The following is a 20,342-nucleotide window of genomic DNA, read 5'->3' as shown; positions in this document are numbered from 1 at the left end:
GATCATGTGACTTCCTGCCCAGCTTTCCTCCAGGGGACACCCTAGTTGCTTAGCTTTGGTGTCTCTGGGCCCTGATTCTAGATGAGGAGGCCTTGGGTCCATTGCAATCAGGGGGATAAGGAGGGTCAGCATAAAATGGTCCAGTCCTTCAAAACCAGCACAGGTGGTAGGGTGGGGGTGGCAAGCATGGAGACAGGCAGTGGCTCTTCTCAACTGCTGAGTCTACCAGCTTTGCCGTTTTATTAATTTTTTCAATAGATATGGACTGAGTGTTTACTATGCACTGGGGATATGTGACTTAAAAGCCCATTAGTTTTACTAATAAAATGAAAAAGTTTCTGTTACAACGTTTAATGAAAAAAGCAGGATGTAGCAGGACCAGGAGCCAGTAACTCCTTCATGCAGATGGCAGTCTCTGCAGAGATGGTGCTAGACTACGTAACTTCTTAGGTGTCTATTTAGCCACATGTCTAAAACAGAAGACTTCTACTCCACCTCTGGCTCAAACCTGCTCCTCCTGCAGTCCTCCCATCTCAGCTCATGGTACCGCTTTGTGCAAAAGCTCAGGCCAAAAAAGTTGTGTACCATCCTTGAATCTTCCCTCTCATACATATCCCACTGCCAATTCCCACCAGGTGCTCCCTCACTTTGTTCACCTCTCTGCTCATCAGAGGCCTCCCTGACTACCTGCCTGAAACTAGAAAATCCACCTGATTCCTACATTTTCTACCTTCATACCCACTTTTTGTTCATAGCACCTAATGCAACTTTTTTTTTTTTTTTTTTTCATATCTGCCTTCCCTCACTAGACTACAAGTTCCACAAGGAAAAGACTTTGTTTCGTTTGCTGCTATACCACCAGTGCCTGGTACATAATAGGTACCACTGAATGAATGAATGAATAAATTTAACTTCTCTGAGCCTCAGTTTCCTCAGCTGTAAATTGGTGGTAAAATAGTACTTATAAGGTGGTTGTTAAGGGCTGAATTGTGTCTCCCCCCAAATTCATATGTTGAAGTTTTAACACCCTGTACCCCAGAATGTGACTGTATTAAGAACTATAGGGCCTTTAAAGATGTGATTAAGTCAAAATGAGGTCATTAGGCTGGGCCCTAATCTAATATGAATTATGAGAAGATTAGGACACAGACACACCAAGGGATGACCATGTGAAGATAGCCATCCACAGCCAAGGAGAGAGACCTCAGAAGAAACCAACCCTGCCAACGTCTTGATCTCAGACTTTTTGGTTCCAGAACTGTGAGAAAATACATGTTGTTTAAGCCACCCAGTCTGTGGTACTTTGTTATGAATACAATCATTGTGAGAATTACTGAGAAAATGTACGTAAAGTGCTTAGCCCTGGGCCTGGCATACAGAAAGCACCCTAACTTATGTTAGTGATCACTGTTATCACCACCATTACTGTTCTGTGTATCCTAACTCAAGTACCCTTCCTGTTCCCCACTGCTTATCCAATGAAGCCTCACCCAGTCCCATGAGGGCCATGTGACCTTTCCACTCCACAGCATGACTTTTGGTGCCCAAGGGTACCCTGCATGCTCTCCCTTCCTGCCCGTGTCCCTTAGTTTGCTACCTCTATATTTGCCTCCTCATATCCACAGCAGCATCTCCACTTCTTTTTAACCAAATTTCTCTTTTATTTCACAGCCCATTTGAGTTTTTATGACTACTTTTGAAACCTTCTTAGAACCAAATATGCTACATTACTATTTTTTCAACTTTGAAATACCATTCAGAGATCATTTTATCTGGTACCACCTTTGACAAAGAAAGTGAGGGCCAGAGAGGGACAGGCCCTTGTGTGGAGTTGCAAAGCCCATTGGTGAGTCCAGATTAGAAGTTAATTACCCTGGCCCTGTTCCTACCACAGAAAGGTCTGTCTGCTAAAAGGCACAGACCAGCACTGGCAGACTCATCTCCTAAGTCCTCCCTTGCCTATCATACTGGTATTTGGGGGTACCACAAGACTGTTCTGCCAGCATAAACTCAACCCAACATTAAGTTACCTGGGCTACAAGCCTTGTGGAGGCCCCACAGAGGCCTCACGAGATAAGCCTAGCTCTTCCCTGTGTAAAACACCTCCTAAAGATTCTCTTTAGAGGCCATCAGTCAGGCAGTGCTGGAAGAACCCCCCTACCTCTCTCACACAAGGCAGGATGGGAGCAATGGGGTTCCTGACTTTCCCAGAGGAATAAGTTGTGGGTCACATTCACATGTCCCTCTCTCCTCTTCCTTGGTTTAGAAATTTCTTCATACCTTCTCTGTTTGACAGCAGCAACAAGGTCAGGCCCCGAAAACATGGAGAACAAACTGTCGCCGTTGGCTGAAGATGTCTCATCACTCGAGCTGGCCGAGTCTCCCTGAGTACCTGACCAGCCGCTGTGCAGGCCATCCCTGAAAGCCAAAGAGAGAAACTAGTGCCAGGCCTCCTGCAGCCAGCCTGGACACTGGCTGGACAGTTCCAAGGCCAGCTCCACCCAGGCCCCAAAAGAAAAGTCCTAACCCTGCACTCAGCTCATAACCAAATAGTGGTCTCTAATCTCTCCCTCCATTCTCTTATTTCAAAAGTAATACATATTCATCACTTCCTTTTATCCCTCTCAGAAGCCTGTGGTTTGGGGCCAGCCTGTGGCTCACTCGAGAGAGTGTGGTGCTGATAACACCAAGGCCATGGGTTCGGATCCCATATAGGGATGGCCGGTTAGCTCACTGGGTGACCATGGTGCTGACAACACCAAGTCAAGGATTAAGATCCCCTTACCGGTCATCTTTAAAAAAAAAAAAAAGAAGCCTGTGGTTTGTAAATAAAATTTATTTTATTTTGCTTATTTTTAAGATAGTTGGGTGCAGTAGTGAGAAGGGGGTAAGAGGAGAACAGAGTTCAATCTTAACTGACTGTGAACAATCAATTGAAGTAACTACCTTTCGACCAACCTGAAATTTATTTCACAGAAAACAAAAAGTGGTGATGTTCTTTAGCTGTCCAGATGTATTAATCATGTAGCAATATGGGATGTGAAAAATCCCCAGGTATCTTTATGATAAAAATCCACAAATCTCTCAATACACTGGAATCTGAACCATATACCTCCACTTTTTGTAGGCTATAATAATAGCATTCCATAAATCATATGGGTATCACGCCACACTCTATATTTTATGGGTATCACAGCCACAGACTATACTTTAGTATATAGACTATTAAACACACAAATAGGCCTGCCGTTTAGCTCAATTGGTTAGACTGTGGTGTTGTAATGACAAGATCAAACATTTGGCTCCCCTTATCAGCCAGCCGCAAACAAACATAAATGCAAATACTTCACAAACACCATCCAATAAGATCCTCATCTAGGACTGAAGAATCTGTCTTGAAAATCATGAATTTACACAAATAGTGTGTTCACAGGGACACATAAGAGCCACTTGGGATCCTACAGTCAAGTCATAAAGCTCTGACTCTCTGAAGATTTAACAACATATTACTCTCTCATGTGGGGACTTGGAATTGAACTACCTAACGAGAATGAACAAAGAAGCCTCCTTTCTCAAAGGCCCAATGGGGGGCACCCAATCCCAGCTTCCCTGCCATACGTGACACTCACCCTTCTGTGAAAAACTCTGGGAAAGGCCATGTCCGATGGGCATCGTCCATGGGCGGCCAGTGGCCCCGGGGGTTGCCTGGACGGCGACCATGTTGGGCTTGCCGCTTCTGCTGCATCGCCTGGCTCACTCCCGCCACATAGCGTGCAAACTCTGGGTCTGAGCCCACTGTGTTGAGACAAAGGAACAAACAGGGTTTAGGGACAAATTGGCTTCTTGGTTCCTTTCCTACTCTCTGAGAATGTGCCTGTCACACACACAATGAAAAGTGGTGAGGAGCTGCCAGGCTTGTACCTCGCAGAGTTAGTTACAGGCTATGCCCAGCACCCTGCTACAGTGAGATAGGGCTTTTAGCACATAGGTCTGAAGTCGGGGTATGGTGTATGCAGGGACTGTCAGGAATGGTTATGCCTAGGACAGAGGCAGGCTGAATGTAAAAGACAGAAAGAGAGAAAAAAGGTTTGATTTATCCATGACTAAATTTTAAAGACAAATACTAGTTACTTTTCAGTCTTCCAATGTCTTGGTGCTATGTACCTAGAGTCATTACCTCACAACTTAGAAAATCAGCTGATGACTTTGGTCAACTGATAACCTGAAAGTTACCAAAGCATTAGGGTCAGCTCAATAAAGGATATATGCCATTCCCACTTGAGCTAAACTTTGATCCAATATTTTCCTGGATAGTGAACAACAGACTTCCTCATTCAGTCTGAAGATAAGAGTGGCAAAGAATATGATGAAATTTAAGAACACGTTAAGAGGTGGTTGGAAACATACTGTATAGAACTGAATGAGGGAAAAAAAAAAAAGACCTGAATAAAGATATATGCAGGGCAGTACAAGTAGGGGAGAAAACGGCAGAAATAGCATTTAGAGAAAGTGTCAAACAAAAAGATATGGCAGGAAAGTATCTATGGATCACAAACTAAATATGACTCAGCAGTGCACACTTTTTAGCTTCAAACTGGAAGATACTAGGGCACAATCTCATTATTAGCTTGTTCTCAGGGCCCTGTCACAGGATCACTGCATGAGACTATGCCATCCATATTAGGGAAGAGTAAGGACTGAAATCAAGGCCTTGATCTCAGTCAAGTCATGCCCCCAGGGGCTGTGTTCATCTGTCCAGAGGGGGTGCTGTGTTCTAACTGATCCTCTCCAAGAGGGTGGCTTCTCTAATTCATCTGTCCAGAGGAGTGTCCTTCTGTAATCTGTACAAAGGTCTGTGCAGACCTTATACCCTCAGGATGGGGTCTGCAGAAGCGACACTGAGAACTTGAGGGCCAGAAAGCAACACCCAGAAGGAAAAAATTAGGGTTTGTAAGTTAACAACATAAGAGTTGTCAGGGCCTGAGTGGAGGTCAAAAATAGTAAAATTCTGCCAAATACTGTTTATACACTCTCGATTTAGTTATATGACTGTCAAAAAATGTATAGACCATTTATCGCCAATTGAGAAAATATGCCATGCCTACCCCAGTTGGTGGCAGCCATGTGGGCTTACTCTTTCATAGCAGGGTGCAACACTTCACCCTTCCTGTGGCCCAGGGCTGAAGGTACAAGGTTCCCCACATCCATCCACACAAGGAAAGCAAGAATAAGAAAGCATAAGCAGCAGTATGAGGAATTTTTAGAAAACAAAAGAAAACAAGGGCCGGCCCATAGCTCACTCGGGAGAGTGCGGTTCTGATAACACCAAAGCCATGGGTTCGGATCCCTATATAGGGATGGCCGGTTAGCTCACTTGGGAGAGCATGGTGCTGACAACACCAAGTCAAGGGTTAAGATCCCCTTACTGGTCATCTTTTCTTAAAAAAAAAAAAAAGAAAACATTTCCTTCCCTTAATACTTGATACTGGGGTATTTTAGCAAGGAATCTCTTCTTCTGGTGGTTATTTACGTATACAAATATTTGCTGCACTTATTTATAATATTTCACAGTATTCTCCCTTTTAATGAAGTATATTTTCCATTTCTGCATGCCTTTTGCTAAATTAGAGAAAAAATTTTACATCTACCCACTTTACCAGATTCTCTTACTAATTCTACAAGTTTTGGGGTTTCTTTTTTGAGGGGGGCAGAGGAGTGCCAATTCTATTACCAGGAAAAAGATGTGCTTTTTAATCTATCATTTTCCAAAGCCTATACTACTTATTTCATTTGTTTTTGTCTTCTTGTATATGCTAGAAAGTCCAAGACAAAGTTTCATACTACTAGTGATAACGATTGCCCCTGTTTGGTTCCCGATTTTAACTGAAATGTTTTTTTTTTTTTCATGATATAAGGCACTACTTGCTACTGGCTTTTGGTAGATAGTCTTTTTTAAATTCAAGAAATTTCCTTCTATTTATATTTTACTTTGAGGGTTTTTTGTTTCATTTAAGAATTGCTGGTGTCTTCTATCAAATGCCTTCATAGCATCTATTGATAAGTTTTTCTCACTTAATTTGTTGATATACTGGGTTACTGTACAGTAGCAAAGCTCGTTATTTTGAACCACCCTTACAGCCCTGAAGTAAATCAGGTTTAGTAAGTTATTACTGTTTTGATACACTGCTAGATTTTCTCCCATCTAGCCATGTAAGTAAGATGCTCTATAGCTTGCTTGTTAAAATAATACTTATTAAGTTTTCATGCTAATGTTATGTTGGTTTCATAAAAAGTGAACTAGGGAGCTGTCTCTCTTTTACTGTGCCGAAAATAGTTTACATAACTTAGATTTATCTATGCCTTAAAAACTAGATAAAAGTTGCTTGTGAATCCAACTGTTCCTGGTACCTTTTCACTGCAAGAGCTTTTAAATTACCTTTCCAGTCTCTTTTATTGAAATAGATCTAGGCAGGTTTTCCACTTCTTGGTGTAATTTTTGCAATGTATATTTTACTAGGGAAGAATCCATTTTACACTCAGTTTTCTAATATGTTGCTATCCAGTCATATGTAGTCATCTTTTAAAGTGCTTTTAATTTCTCCTATGTCTGTTTGCTTTCTTATTTTCTCTATGTTCTCTTAATCAGGCTCTTAATAAATTGATTTACCTATTTTATTGGTCTTCCAAAGATCCTTCTTTTAGATTTATAATTTTTACTACATATATATTTAATTTGCTTGATTTGGCTTTTATCCTTAATTCCTCCTCCTAGTTTATTTTTGTTTTGTTTTTAAGTTCTTTCTCTAATTTCTTAAGATGATTCTGGTGGTACTTTCACACTGTCTAGGCCAGGAGAAGCTGTACTCTGTGAAAGCAGGAGGGTGCCCTACCACCTTTCATAGGACCTAGACTTTGGGTGAAAAAGAATCACAAGAACAGGCTATGTAATCAAGAAAAAAACACTCCACAAAGGGCTGTCTGCCTTGGCTACCAGGAATGGGAGGGCCCAGATTGGAGCCCACTTGCCTATAGGACTTTAAGCCATTCAAGTAACTTCTCTTAGCCTCAATCCTGTCCTCTACAAAATGAGAAAAATGGTTCCATTCATCTCAGCCTCTTTCTCACCACTGCTTCCCACTATTGCTAGACCTGCTCCATACTTGCCTCCAGACAGTGAGAAAGGGTCTTAAAGGGGGGATTAAGTTATTTTACCTCTACAAGTAAGGCTGTGGCAGGCAGACAGACCCTATGAAATCCTCAGTGATTACATTTTATGTTGAAATGGGGTGAGGGGTGGGGAGGCCTCACATACCTGCAGGATCAAAAGGCAGAATCTCTCCTAACATTCCAAAGACTCCATCGCTTTGGTCACGGTTTGGCCAGGTGTTATTTCTAAGTCCCTGTGGCTTCTGTCCCAAAACCTCTGACATCACATTATCCATATAGCTGCTCACCAGTCCCAAGCTGTATAAGTCAGAACTGAGATCAGATATGCCAGGCCACTGACCAAGAGGAGACAGACCTGCTCCAACAGGGTGTGCTGGCTGCTGGGATGAGCCATGAACCCATTTCCCTGGTGCCCGAGGCTGGGGTGGGGGCTGCTGTGGTCCAATGGGTTGGAGCAGGTGTTGGTAGTATTGGACCTGGGGTTGTTGTTGCTTTGGGGACTGCTGCTGAGGTGCCAGTCCTGGCTGGGGCGTCAGAGGCGTGTGTGCCCCAGTGTGGGGTGGCCGTGGTGGAGGGGGCACTGGCAATGATGGCTGCTGTGGCTGCATGGCTCCTGCCTTCTGCTCAGTCACCATGGCTGTGGCAGAAGAATTACGCCTTGTCACCAATGGGGAGCCCTGATGCGACTGGCCCATGTTAAAGCCCGAAAGAAAATCTATCACCTCCTGCATTTCCTGATCTGTTGGTAAGTTCATACCCTTCTCGTCCTTGCCATCATCCCCGTGCAGGAAGTTGTCACGTCTCTCCATGAGAAAACCATTGGCCATTGGATTATTGGAATTCTGAGCTGACTGTGAAGGGTCTGTAGTCCTAGGGAAATTACCAATGTTCAAAATGCTTTGTAACCTTGTATCAATATTACCAGGCATTTTGGCCTTTTCTTCTGAACACCCAGCTATGAAGATATTTTTGGAAGGGGTATTTGGGATGGAATAATTTGTGCTGCTACTAGAGCTGGTACATGAAGCTTTCTTGGTGAACCGGGATGTCAGTTTGGAGAATGTCTTCTGCAAGCCACCTGAAGATTTGTTTCCATTTCCAGAAGGCAGGTCAGCCTGATTCCCAAAATCACAGATCTCCCTTTGAAGTTGGATCTGTATGCAGGGTAAAGCTTGTTCCCTATTTAAACAGAAATATAGTTTTAAAAAAAAAAGTAGTAATATACAAATTGGAGAATGAAATGAACCTCTCTGTAGTTAAGAAAGACTTTGAGAATAAGAAACACCTCGCTATTTGGTATTAGGTTCACTTATTTTTATAGATAAGTAAATGAACACCCAGGGGTTTTGTTTTTGTTTTTGTTTTGGCAGCTGGTTGGTGGATCTGAACCCTTGACCTTGGTGTTACAACACCATGCACTAACCAACTGAGCTAACCGGCCAGCGCTACCCACAGGTTTTGAAAGTACGTAATTTGCAGTGTCTAACACAAGGCTGTGAAAACTACAACATTAGGTTTCTGGCCCGAGGAGTTTGATTTAGTGAAACCCTCTAATTGTAGTACAGGGGAGAACAGCATGGCTAGAGTGGGGGATGCAACTGGCAGAGGCTAGCTTTGTGCCTGGAGGACAGGGACTGAGAGCCAGGCAAATCCAGCAAAGGGATAATGGACAAATCCACATAGCAAAGGAGGTGGGGAGAGGCCTCAGGGACACTATATACCAATGTTGTCTAAACAGATGGTTGTACTAAAAGAGAGCCCTATAGATAGAAAGGGCATGGAGTAGGAGCAGAGGCAGGTGACTGCTGGTGTAACCCTGGAGAAGTGACTTCACACTGTGTGTTCATGAGTTAAGAAAGAGAGGGAGCATGGCTGGATGTTTAAGGTCCCTACCAGTTCTAAAGTTAACAGTTCCCAAAGAGATAATCTTGCAACTGTCACTACTTCAGCTACTTTCAGATATAAATAAATTTCACAAGGGATAATTAGTAAATTTTCTACACATTTTTCTGCTCTTAGTTCATAAGGAGAATATGAGTTGGGTTAAAAGTCCTCTTGATGTACTTACTCTCAAATGATAAAACAAACGAAGGCAAAAATGTTAACAAATTGGGGAATCTGGGTAAAAGGCATAGAGCAATTCTTCATACTATTCTTGTAACGTTTCTGCAGGTTTGAAATTATCCCAAAATAATAAAATTACCAGAGCTGGCCAGATAGCTCAGTTGGTTAGAGCATGATGCTGATAACCCCAAGGCCCAGGATTCAATCCCTGTACCCGCCAGCTGCCAAAAAAGAAAAAAAGTTACCACAAAGTTCTCTTTCTTGCCTTATTGACCGACATACTATTGGTAACATAAGCACACATGAAATTATATGAAGTCACTGGGTGTGGACCTAAATGTAAACCACTCACACAGCCAATTCAAGTGAGTGGTGAGGACACCAACCTCCCTGCCCTCCAGCGGTTTAGGTCGAGCACAGCTGTGTAGAGCACGTCCACCAGACCCAAGGTCTTCTCCGGATCAAGGCTTCTCTGCAGCAGGGACATGGTAGCAGGGTCCTCTTTCAGGCACCTAGGCACAAACCAGGCTGCATTAGTCTTGGCGACACTTCTCTGCAAGGATGTTTCAAGTAGGCCTCGTAGAAGTGGTTACAACTTTTATGTCCTTTTGGCACCTAATAAAAATTCAATAATTATAAGAACATTTAGAGAATGATAGGGCTAACACTGGAGCTCGCTGCTCCACAAAAGGAGGAGGAAGCAAAGGGCCTGGGGTCTTGTGACATAATAAAAAATATGTATTTGGTCTCTGCCAACAGTTCCTGACATAGAATTCCTAAAACCCTTGCAATTTCTTGAGTGACAGGGGTGCTAGGAACATGTTTTGTTCTGATATTTGGTCTTCGACCTTGGTCCCTGACACAAAGCTCCTAAATTCCTTGGAATTTCCTGAATGATAAAAGTATCTTTTGTTCTAATGAAATGACTCTTATGGGCTCCTGGATAGCTTCAGGATGCGGGCTGGTCACCAGAAAGACCAATCCATGATTAGAAGCTTGGGACTTTCAGCCCCACCCAACCCCCATCCTCCAGGGAGAGCTCTAAACTGAGTTAATCATGCCTACATGATTAAGCTTCCATAAAAGTCCCTAAACTATGGGGTTCAGAGAGCTTCCAGGTTGAACACATCAAGGTATTGAGAGGGGGGCACACCTGGAGAGGGCATGGAAGCTCCATACCCCTTCCTACGTTCCTCGCCCTATGTACTTCTTCATCTGGCTGTTCATTGTATCTGTGGTAATATCCTTTACAATAAACCAGTAAACATTTCTCTGAGTTCTGTGAGCCATTATAGCAAACTTTCAAACCTGAGGAGGGGGTTACAGGAACTCCCAATTTATATCCGGTTGGTCAGAAGTACAGATGACAACCTGGGATTTGTGATTGGTGTCTGAAGTAGGGAGCAGAATTGTGGAACTGAGCCCTTAACCTGTTTGTGCTAACTCTGGGTAGTTAGTGTCAGAACTAAATTGTAGAATACCCAGTGTCTGCAGAAAATTGAATTGCTTGGTGTGAAAAACCCACACATTTGGTGTCAGAAGTATTGTCCAAGTATGAGAAAAACGGTTTTCCTTTTAGATATCTGTTTGGAGTCTGTTTAGTAGGAAGAGAAGGACTCGCTGAAGACAGCCACCTTGCAGGGGCCCTAATGCCCTCTCATTGTCCAACATCTGGTCTGGCCCTGACTTTCCTCTCTGTCCTGAAGAGATTCCATAGTTTGGCACAATATCTACTCCTTTGCAAACTCTTCTCAATAACACTCCTGTTCCTCCTTTCCCCTACAGCACTTCACACCTGTACCTAAGAAATTGAGAATCAATGGAGGGGAAAAAACCCTCACGGTCCACCACCTGGACTCAACACAAATCTCAAGCAACCAACAAACATGGCCTTCCTATAATTAATTTTACCCCTTTCCAAGATAATTATATCATCCTCTCCTCAAAGCTCTGATATCCCTGTCACCTCTCCCATTCTTTTCTAACTCAACTCTCACTAAATTGGGAAAATACACATGAGCAGATGACATCTACTTTATCTCCCCTTACCACTAATTCTCACCTGCAGCTCACCTGCATGTGTGTTCACACATCCTGCCTTCCCTCCTGTCCAAGCACAGGACGTGCCCTGCTCTTGCCACAGGCTAGCCCTCCACCTGAGTGCTGGATGCTACCCTCTTGCTTTCCCAAGGATCATGTACTCACCCCACTGCTCCCCTGTGATATTCCCTATGGCAAACGAACCAGCCTCACCATTCATCCTTAGCCCCACATTCCTCTCCAGATACTGCCTCATTTCTTCACTTCCCTTAGCAAAACGCATCATCTCCTCCTCTTCCTTACCTCCTATTTTCCTCTCTGATCGGCCTTTCATCTCCTAACTCCACTGAAATTGCTCTTATCAAACAACTTAGATCTTGCCAAAGTCAAGGGTCAGTTAATTTCTCAGCAACATTTTGTACTGTTTCTTTCCTCCTGGAAACAGTCTTCTTTGGCTTTGGTGGCACCACACTTGCTCAATTTTCCTCCTATCTCACTGGCAACTCCTTCTTGTTCTCCTCTGCTGACTCCTCCTGCTCTTCTCCCCTAACGCTTCTGTATGGTGGAGTGCTTCAGGCCTTTCTTCTTTCTCCCTAGGGTATTGCATCTGGTCCTGCAGTTTTATAGACCATCCCTACACTCTCAAATTTCCTTTGCTAGCTGAGACCTTACTCCAGAGCCAGCAGAGACCTTACTCCATTCTCATATACCCAACTGTGTACTTGACATCTCTTCTTGTACACCTGATAAGCATCTCAAAGGTAATCTGATCACACACTTGATTCCCTTTCTCCCCATCAAAAGCCACTCTGATTCCTACAGACTTCTCCAATAAGTAGATGACACAGCTGTCTATGCCAAAACCTACAAGTCATCTCTAGTTTCCTCTTATCCTATATCCAATCCATCATCAAATCCTGACAGCTCTTCTTCCAAACATATTCTGAATCCAAGCACTTCTCACCACCTCTCTTATTACCACTCTATTTCAAGAAACTACCACCTCCTGTGTCTCAGAACCAAGTTCCCATCTGGTTTCTTTTTCTCTACTCCTGTTCCTGCAAAGCCCATCCTTCACACAGCAGCCAGAGTGAAGTCCTATAGTGCAAATCATATCACATCACTCCCTTGCTTAAACCCTCTAATCCCCATCATGATTGGAATAAAATCTAAACCCCTCACTACAGCCCTCAAGGCCCTTTGCGTCCTGGCCCTCCACCTTGTCCTGGCCATAAGGCCTTGTCTTGTTCTCTGAATAGGTTTGCCCACATCTCAGGATCTTTGTCTTGCTGCTGCCTTTGCCTGGACCATCTTTACCAAAATCTTTGTCTGGCCAACTGCTTTTCACCATTCAGGTCTCCACTGTCTACTCAGGGCACCTCCACTGAGAGGCCCTTTCTGAGGGGGAATGTTGTCTGAGCCACACAGGTCCACCAGGAAGACACTGTCTGCCAGTTCCTCGACACTCTAGGAGTTAAATGGTAAAACCAAAACTTGTGAAGCCACCCTAAGGAGATAACAGTACTCCCCAACATGAGTTTGGCTTGAGAAGAAATATATCTGTGAGGATGAGAGCTGGCCAGCCTCAGGAACATAGGAAAACGCGAGCAACAAGACATGCTCTGCCAGTGCCCAACCAGACCTTGAACTCCAGGGAGAGAATCTTGGCTGATGAACCTGGCCAAGGTTCAGTGCAGCCAGTTCTTTCAGCCTGGAATTACTGATTATCAAGACACACTTGCCCTGTGCTCCCATGCTGACTTCAGGTTGTGATTTGGCTTGTCATATGTTTGCCCACTAGGAGAGCATCTGCTTGTCATGCAGAATGGGGTACTACAGTTCCTGGTGATAATTATTTCTCTTTCTGAAAAGTCAACAAATTGGCATTTTTATTTTATTCATCAGTCTTAAGAGCTGATCAATAAAATGCCCTTAAAAGATTAAACCTGTTCTGTTGACAAATAACCAAGACTTGCTTAAAATCCTCTACCTGTTCTTAGATAAAAACCCAATCCCCTCAAGGCCTCTGAAAGTCTTGACTTCTACAATCCCCCTCTTCGTCACCATCACCACATCTCCATCCATGCCAGTTCACTCCTTAGGCCTTTGGATTTGCTGTTACTTCTGCCTGGGAATGCTTTCCCCATCTGCTCTCAGTATGGCAAGCTCCTCTCAAATCCAATGTCATATCCTCAAAGAGGCCCTTCCTGACTAACCTCCCTACCTAAAAGTCTCCTCCCATCTCTACACCAATAATTTTCTATTATATAACTTCAGTCTACTCTTACTTCCTTCATATACCTGCCAGTGTTTGAACTTATCTCTTATACTTATTAGATATCTCCTCCCCCTATCCATTACAAAGTCAGTTCTATGGGGGTACCCTGTAGGTCTTGCTCATGATTAACCTTCCAGAGCCCAGAACAGTGTCTGGCATATAGTAGGTATTCAGTAAATATTTATTGGAAAAAAGCTTAAATACAAAAAATATGACAGTTAAAAAATATAAGGTATTACTTTAGAAAAAACTGTACCTGGCAGCTGCACACTAAAAGCAAAGCATATAATAAATTCTTGACTTGCTTTGCTAACAAAATCATTTTTCCAAAGGTGGAGTAAAGCAATCACTTCTGTTTGTGTTTTTCTCAAAAAGCACATATTTTGTAATTTGAAAGAAATAAACACTAAAAGTTTGCATTATTACCAAAAGCAGTCAGCAGATGGAGCCTCTGTAAGGAATCATACTCTACAAGGTCTTTTTCATGGACGTGCAATCAATTACAAAAGAAATCAACCACACAGAAAGAGTTTTGGAAGTAAACTGAACTGTTTTAACCATTTTAGTAGTAACTGTTTATATTTTCCCAAATATCCAAAACAAAAGTTCAAATTGTTTTCTTCAAAATGAGAACCCTAATTAATCAGTTTAATATTTTTCAATGAGGAATTGGAAAAATGAATTAAGAATTCAGGAACACAAAAATCTTACAGAAAAGTGAGCTTTTAATATATTGTTTATAGGAATGAAGATATGTATAAAAATTACCATTAGTTTCAGGACACGGTATACCATCTGAACAATCAAATTTAAATTTTGGTAGGGGGTACTCAAAGAAGGGAGGTTTTGGGACACAAAGTGAACTGCCGACCCTTACTTAATACTCAGCAGATTCTAAATACTTTTGGAAGAATCTACCGTTGTACTCTCACATTTCAACAATAAAAGGTTTAATAGTATGTATTATTCAACTACCACTTTACTCCATACAGGTACCAACAGAGCCTTTGTTCCTTAATATCTCTATCTCTTCCTACTTAAATGATTTAAATATTTTCTCTATAAATATTCATCCAGATTACAATTTTAATAGCAAATGTCTTCCATATATGTTTAATTTTTTCTGTTTAACAAAGCTATGATGCTAATCCTTATTGCTCAATCTGTATGCACACTGCAAAAATAAATCCCTACAGGTGGAAATGTGGAATTGCTGAGACCATATCCCTTATTTTAGGCTTTTAATATACTAAATTGACCTTCAGTAAGCCTGTGTGTTTATTTTCCATTCCACAACCCCTTTGCCTATTTGTGTGGTCTGGCCCAAACCAGTATTGTCACAATATTTATTATTGTTATTCTAAAACAATTTACAAATATTCTGGGCAAAATGGCATCATATTGTTTCTTTACTTTGCCTTTGTTTGATTATTAGGTGAGGTTATAAGTTTTCATCATCAATTTGCTGACCACATCTTCCTTTCTGACTTACCTGTTCAGATCCCTTGCCCATTTTCTTATTGATTTGTTGAAGCTTTTTTAATTTTTTTATTTTTTGGCAGCTGGCTGGTACAGGGAACCAAATCCTTGACCTTGGTGTTACAAGGCTGCACCCTAACCAACTGAGCTAATCAGCCAGCCCTGTTGGAGCTTTTTTAAAACAAATTAATAGGGCCGAGCCCGTGGCGCACTCAGGAGAGTGCAGCACTGGGAGCACAGCGACGCTCCCGCCGCGGGTTCGGATCCTATATGGGAATGACCGCTGCACTCACTGGTTGAGTGCCGGTCACGAAAAAGACAAAAAAAAAAAAAAAAAAAAAAAAATTAATAAATTTTTAAAAATTAAACTTATACTTAAATAACTAAAAATGGCTCAGTTTGTCCCCAGATTTGCAGTGATACTGGGTGTGTAATGACACGAGTGCAAGATGATCAGGGTTGCAGTTGGAATAGACAAAGGAGAAGAAGGAATTCTATGTTCTCTACTTACCTTTAGAGAAACACTGGGTGACTTAGAGAAAATGATATACCATGTTTAAAAGCTATGGACTCAGTAATAAAGAAAAGATAATACTGCTTATTGTGATCCAAGAGCATATAACACTTTAGTTACATTACAGTCAATGAGACTATTTTTCAGACATCTAGGCTTCCTCATTACAGACCAATAATCGTGACACATGCCACTAACACACCACTGCTGCCCATAAACTCGCACAAGTACCAAGACCTGTCATGTCAGCTAGCATGGGGTTTGTTCAAAATAAAACAATTGTTTCAAAGATGTACAAGCTTCCAAAAGCAACAATAATAATAATAAAAATCAATTAAAAAAATAAAAACAAAAAAGCAAAAAAAACAAAGATGTGCAAACTTCAATTACAGCTTAGGCTTCTGTTAATGTAAGAATCACATTACCATGTGGATGGGACTTGAACCACAATTCTGGAGCCTTCTAAACTAATTTGGGGGGCATAGGCTTCTTTGTTTTCTATCTGTGCTGTGTCGACTACCACCTAAGAGAGAAACAAAAACAACAACCAGCTTTCAGGAAAAAAAAGGATCACAAATAAATTCAATACATGAGCCTATCGATATTAAGTGACTCCAGCAAGAACTATTCCCCTGGAAGTGCAGTTATGCTAAGGCTAGTCAGGGGCCCCATGAAGACAACAGCAAGTAATAAAGATGACTAAATATAATAACACTTCAATAAAGAGAAATCAAATTCTGGGTGTGGGATTTATTGAACTTTGCAAGTACCTCTACTTTGTTTCCTTTATCCTAGTATTTTTTACTCTGTGCACTTGAAAGAAGTTAAAATATTATTAAAAGTCAAACCAATGCTTCAGAAAAGCCCATTTGACTGAATACAAACCAGAAGTGGATGAAATTTTTTTAAAGATTATTTTGTCCTAACCATCAATCAAAATAGAACTACTTCAAGACAAAGAACCAAACCTTCTTTCAATGATTTCCTCTTATTTGGAGGAGGGTCTTTAATACTACACAGAGGAGATAGTATCCTATGTAATCTAAAGAGTTTGACAAAGTCATGAATGTATTTTCTAATAAAAGAATGTCAAGACAATAATCATAACACTTAAACCAAATCTGTATTTCAGAAGGGTAAAGACATACAGAGTTGCTTATCATGATTCCAAACTCAGCCTCCAATGAAGCTGATTTCCATTTATGTAAACAGAGTTCCCGCAGCTGGTCTACAATGTCCTTCAGAGAAGGCTTCCTGTCCAAGGAACAGTCATTGTTGGACCAGACAGGTGTTTCCTCTCTCCTCCCATCCCCAGAACCATAATGTAAAGGTTCTTTGTCAGTCACACACAAAGGTGCCCTGAAATCAAGGAGTAGAGAACTAGGAAGAAGTTTCTGCTCTCTGAATAAAATGGGACTGTTTTTTAAGCCTACAATGTTTTCTCAAAACAATCTGTGTGTCCTTCTGCCTTATTTTGCACACTCCTTTCTGGAGAAATCATTGCTATGGTTCTCCTAGTTTCAGCTAAATGGTCTTTGGGAATATAGATCATCCTCCTAAAGGCAGTGGGCTCTTCCATACTTTAGCAGGGCATCTCCAGTTTATTACTTCTCTTGGGGGCTCCTACACTGAGGAAAACATCCTAAAGGAAATGTAACTTACCAGTCTGAACAGGCCCTCAACTGGCCCTCTACAAAGCAGCACCACCCATGGCTGGGCTACCTGGGACCTCACCCACATGAAACAAAGGACAGTATGCCCCCAATAGCTCTTTTCATGAATAAAGTAGGAATTGACTAAAAAACAGTTCGTTAATTTTCTTTCTTTCTTTCTTTCTTTTTTTTTGTCTTTTTCGTGACCGGCACTCAGCCAGTGAGTGCACTGGCCATTCCTATATAGGATCCGAACCCGCGGTGGGAGCGTCGCCGCTCCCAGCGCCGTACTCTCCCGAGTGCGCCACGGGTTCGGCCCGAGTTCGTTACTTTTCTTAATCTCTAACTGCTTCCACTAGCCTCTGACTGAAATGCTATATTTTTTCAGAAAGTCATTTACTAGAAAGTGGAATCAAGTATGTAAGGTTATATGGGTCAATGGTGCCAAACAAAAAGCTAAATGGTGATTTCAGATGTTGATCTCCTGAAACTCACCCAACTTTGGCAAAAGGTTTTTTCTTTTTCTCTGAAAGGTGAAAAGACCAAATCATTATTTTTGAACTGATGTTGTTATTTTATTACTACAAAGGAGATTAACAGAGAGCTGGGATACAAAATGATGGTTTGGGGGCACTACTTATACCAGTGTGGTCAAGGGAGGTCTCTTCGAGGAGGTGATATTGAAACTGACACCAGGAAGATGAGAAGAAATGAGCCACATGAAGATCAGAGAGAAGAGTATTTCCACATAAAAGGGGCAGCAAGTGCAAAGGCTTAAAACAGGAAGAAGCTTGACATGTTTGAGCAACAGAAATATATCTACTTGTAGCTCGAGTAGTCAGGCCAGATCAAGGGGCCCGTCAAATTGTTACTAATGTAATGGTTTCCTTAAAATGAAGAAAACCTACATCATCATTTTGCAACTAGGTGCCTTGAAAATACATATTATCAATCTGGAAAAGGAAAAGGAAAAGGAAAAAAAAAAAAAAAAGCTTTTCTTTTTGAAGCTAGCCAGTACAGGGACCTGAACACTTGACCTTGGTGTTACAACACCACGCTCTAACCAATTGAGCTAACCGGCCAGCCCCACAAAAAAGACTTTTTAATGCTACTCTTCCTTTACTTTTTCTATCTGGTCTAAATTCGGTAGCACTGAATAACTTTTTAAATTATACAGTATTTTCACACTAGTGCCTCTACCACATCATCACGTGCTTGAATCAGCTATCTCTATTCTCTCTCTCTCCTCCCTCACATACATTTAACTCACCAGGCCAGCTTGGCCAAACAGTAGTTGCACAGCAGTCTTGCAGGCACCCCGCCATGTGGATGGGCAAACCTGGTTCAGTACTTCAGTCACAGGAAAATCATCCCTGGGTGTGATTCCATTATAGCAGCCTGCTTCCTTGATCAGCTGTAACATCGTATGCTACAGATTGATAAGAAGAGAGTTAACACTTCATGATAAAACCATGCAAGGTTTCAAAATGTGTAGTAATGCATTTACACAATCTTCGAGAGAAAAACATTTTAAGTACACTCAAATCATGTCATTTGAGTTTCTTAAGTAATAATTAACGTGTCACCCTCAGAGATTTTCTCAATCCTGTAGAGTGAACAGCTAGATATAGATACACACGCGTTAATATACATATGTGGTTTCTATACTAGCACAAAATACAGTACTATTTAACAATATACTAATACAAATTGATTGAGAAATTTTGAAATTCTGAATCCCTAATAAGGAAACAAAATCATCTGGTAAAAGTAAATACCAATGAAAACCTTAACTTTACTTTGGATAAAATAAAGTTTTATCAATGTATGTGCTCAGGTATGCACGCTCTGGAAAAAGACTACATAAGCTCAAATTCCAGCTCTACTACTTTCTATCTGTGTCATCTTGGGCCTCAGTTGACCTACCTGTCAAATGGGGAAGAGGGCAGTATCCACCTCATAGGTAAGCACTGAGTGAGACAATGCATGTAAAGCATTTGGCACAATGCCTGGCATACATGAAGCTCCCCAAAATGATTGCTATTACTGCAATATTATGACAAGACTTCCCCTTTTACTTCATTCACAAGAGTCCACTGAGAAACACTAATCATAAACAATAGTTTATAGTGTACTTTCAAACGCTTTATATGAAACATTTGAATAAAACTATAAATAAAAACTTTCTTGGCAAATGTCTCCTTAAAAAATTCACCACAGGTCAGCTTTTAGATGCCAGTTTACTGAGGAAGGTCAGCGCCTCTTTCTTTGACTTCTGTTTTGTTTTTTAATCCCCGTTCTTCAAAAGCTCTTAAGTTTCCCTTAAGAATTCTATTTTCAAGTTCACACTCAGGTGTTGCAACCCCATGTAAAGCTACCGTCTTAAGTTTCAGATTGTCCGCGGCCGACTCGTTAAAGGAGACACCCTTCAGGAAGTGTGATCCTATCTGCACAGGGACGGTGGGAAGCTCACACTGCATGGGCTGCGGGGGTGTCTGCCTCCGCCCCGTCTGCTGGGCTTCCGCCTCGCTGCAGCAGCCCTGGAATAGGTTTGGATGGGAGAGGACAGATGATCCACAGCTCATTTGCATAAACAGTTCCTACAGCTCCCAAAAGCTACCAGAAAGAAAAGTGTACCTGCAAACTTGCTTCAATTGCCTTTGGATTCAGGTGGAAGCCAGCTTTCATTGCATATTCACAGTGACCTAAGCTTTCCAAGGCTATTTTATATGCCTGCAAATTAATTATTTTCAAGAATCAAGATTACATAGCAGATTATAACATGACAAAGTCCAATGAAAATATAAATTTAAAATTTCTATAGCTATTAAAAGACTTAAGGCCAAGTACTATTTTATTACCCATTATAATTGGTTCAATATCACAACTTTAATTCCCTCTCTCATTTCTATTCCTTGGATATCAGTATGCCAGTTCTAAACTTACTTGCAAAGCACTGTCAATTTTTATGTTCAGTTCTTTTAGCTGGTGCTCAGGAATTGCTGCACTTTGCGAACAAAAGAGCTGTTGAACTTCAATTCCTGCCAGGCGGCCATCACAGCCTCTTTCTCTTAGTCTAGATGTCGCCTGCAACATAAATAGTGATCGGTAGGAAAAAGAGAATGCTATAGCTACTAGCAAATTTAAG

General features: G+C 41.6%; 1 protein-coding gene across 2 annotated transcripts in view; it reads right to left on the bottom strand.

Moving 5' to 3' along the window:
- Positions 1–20,342, bottom strand: part of GARRE1 (granule associated Rac and RHOG effector 1) — a 79,099-nt gene that overhangs the window by 3,221 nt on the left and 55,536 nt on the right. For both annotated transcript variants that reach the window (XM_063111626.1, XM_063111627.1), the window contains exons 4-12: positions 20,141–20,281; positions 19,832–19,927; positions 19,573–19,734; positions 18,465–18,623; positions 15,968–16,065; positions 9,618–9,743; positions 7,313–8,346; positions 3,630–3,795; positions 2,281–2,418 (exon numbers count right to left, since the gene is read on the bottom strand). In XM_063111626.1, the coding sequence (XP_062967696.1) occupies positions 2,281–2,418; positions 3,630–3,795; positions 7,313–8,346; positions 9,618–9,743; positions 15,968–16,065; positions 18,465–18,623; positions 19,573–19,734; positions 19,832–19,927; positions 20,141–20,281 (2,120 nt within the window). The remainder of the gene's footprint in view (positions 1–2,280; positions 2,419–3,629; positions 3,796–7,312; positions 8,347–9,617; positions 9,744–15,967; positions 16,066–18,464; positions 18,624–19,572; positions 19,735–19,831; positions 19,928–20,140; positions 20,282–20,342) is intronic.

This window comes from Cynocephalus volans, chromosome 10, assembly GCF_027409185.1.
Source record: "Cynocephalus volans isolate mCynVol1 chromosome 10, mCynVol1.pri, whole genome shotgun sequence".
Lineage (NCBI taxonomy): Eukaryota > Metazoa > Chordata > Mammalia > Dermoptera > Cynocephalidae > Cynocephalus > Cynocephalus volans.
Note: the sequence above shows the minus strand (reverse complement) of the source record. Positions and strands in the feature narration are given on the sequence as shown.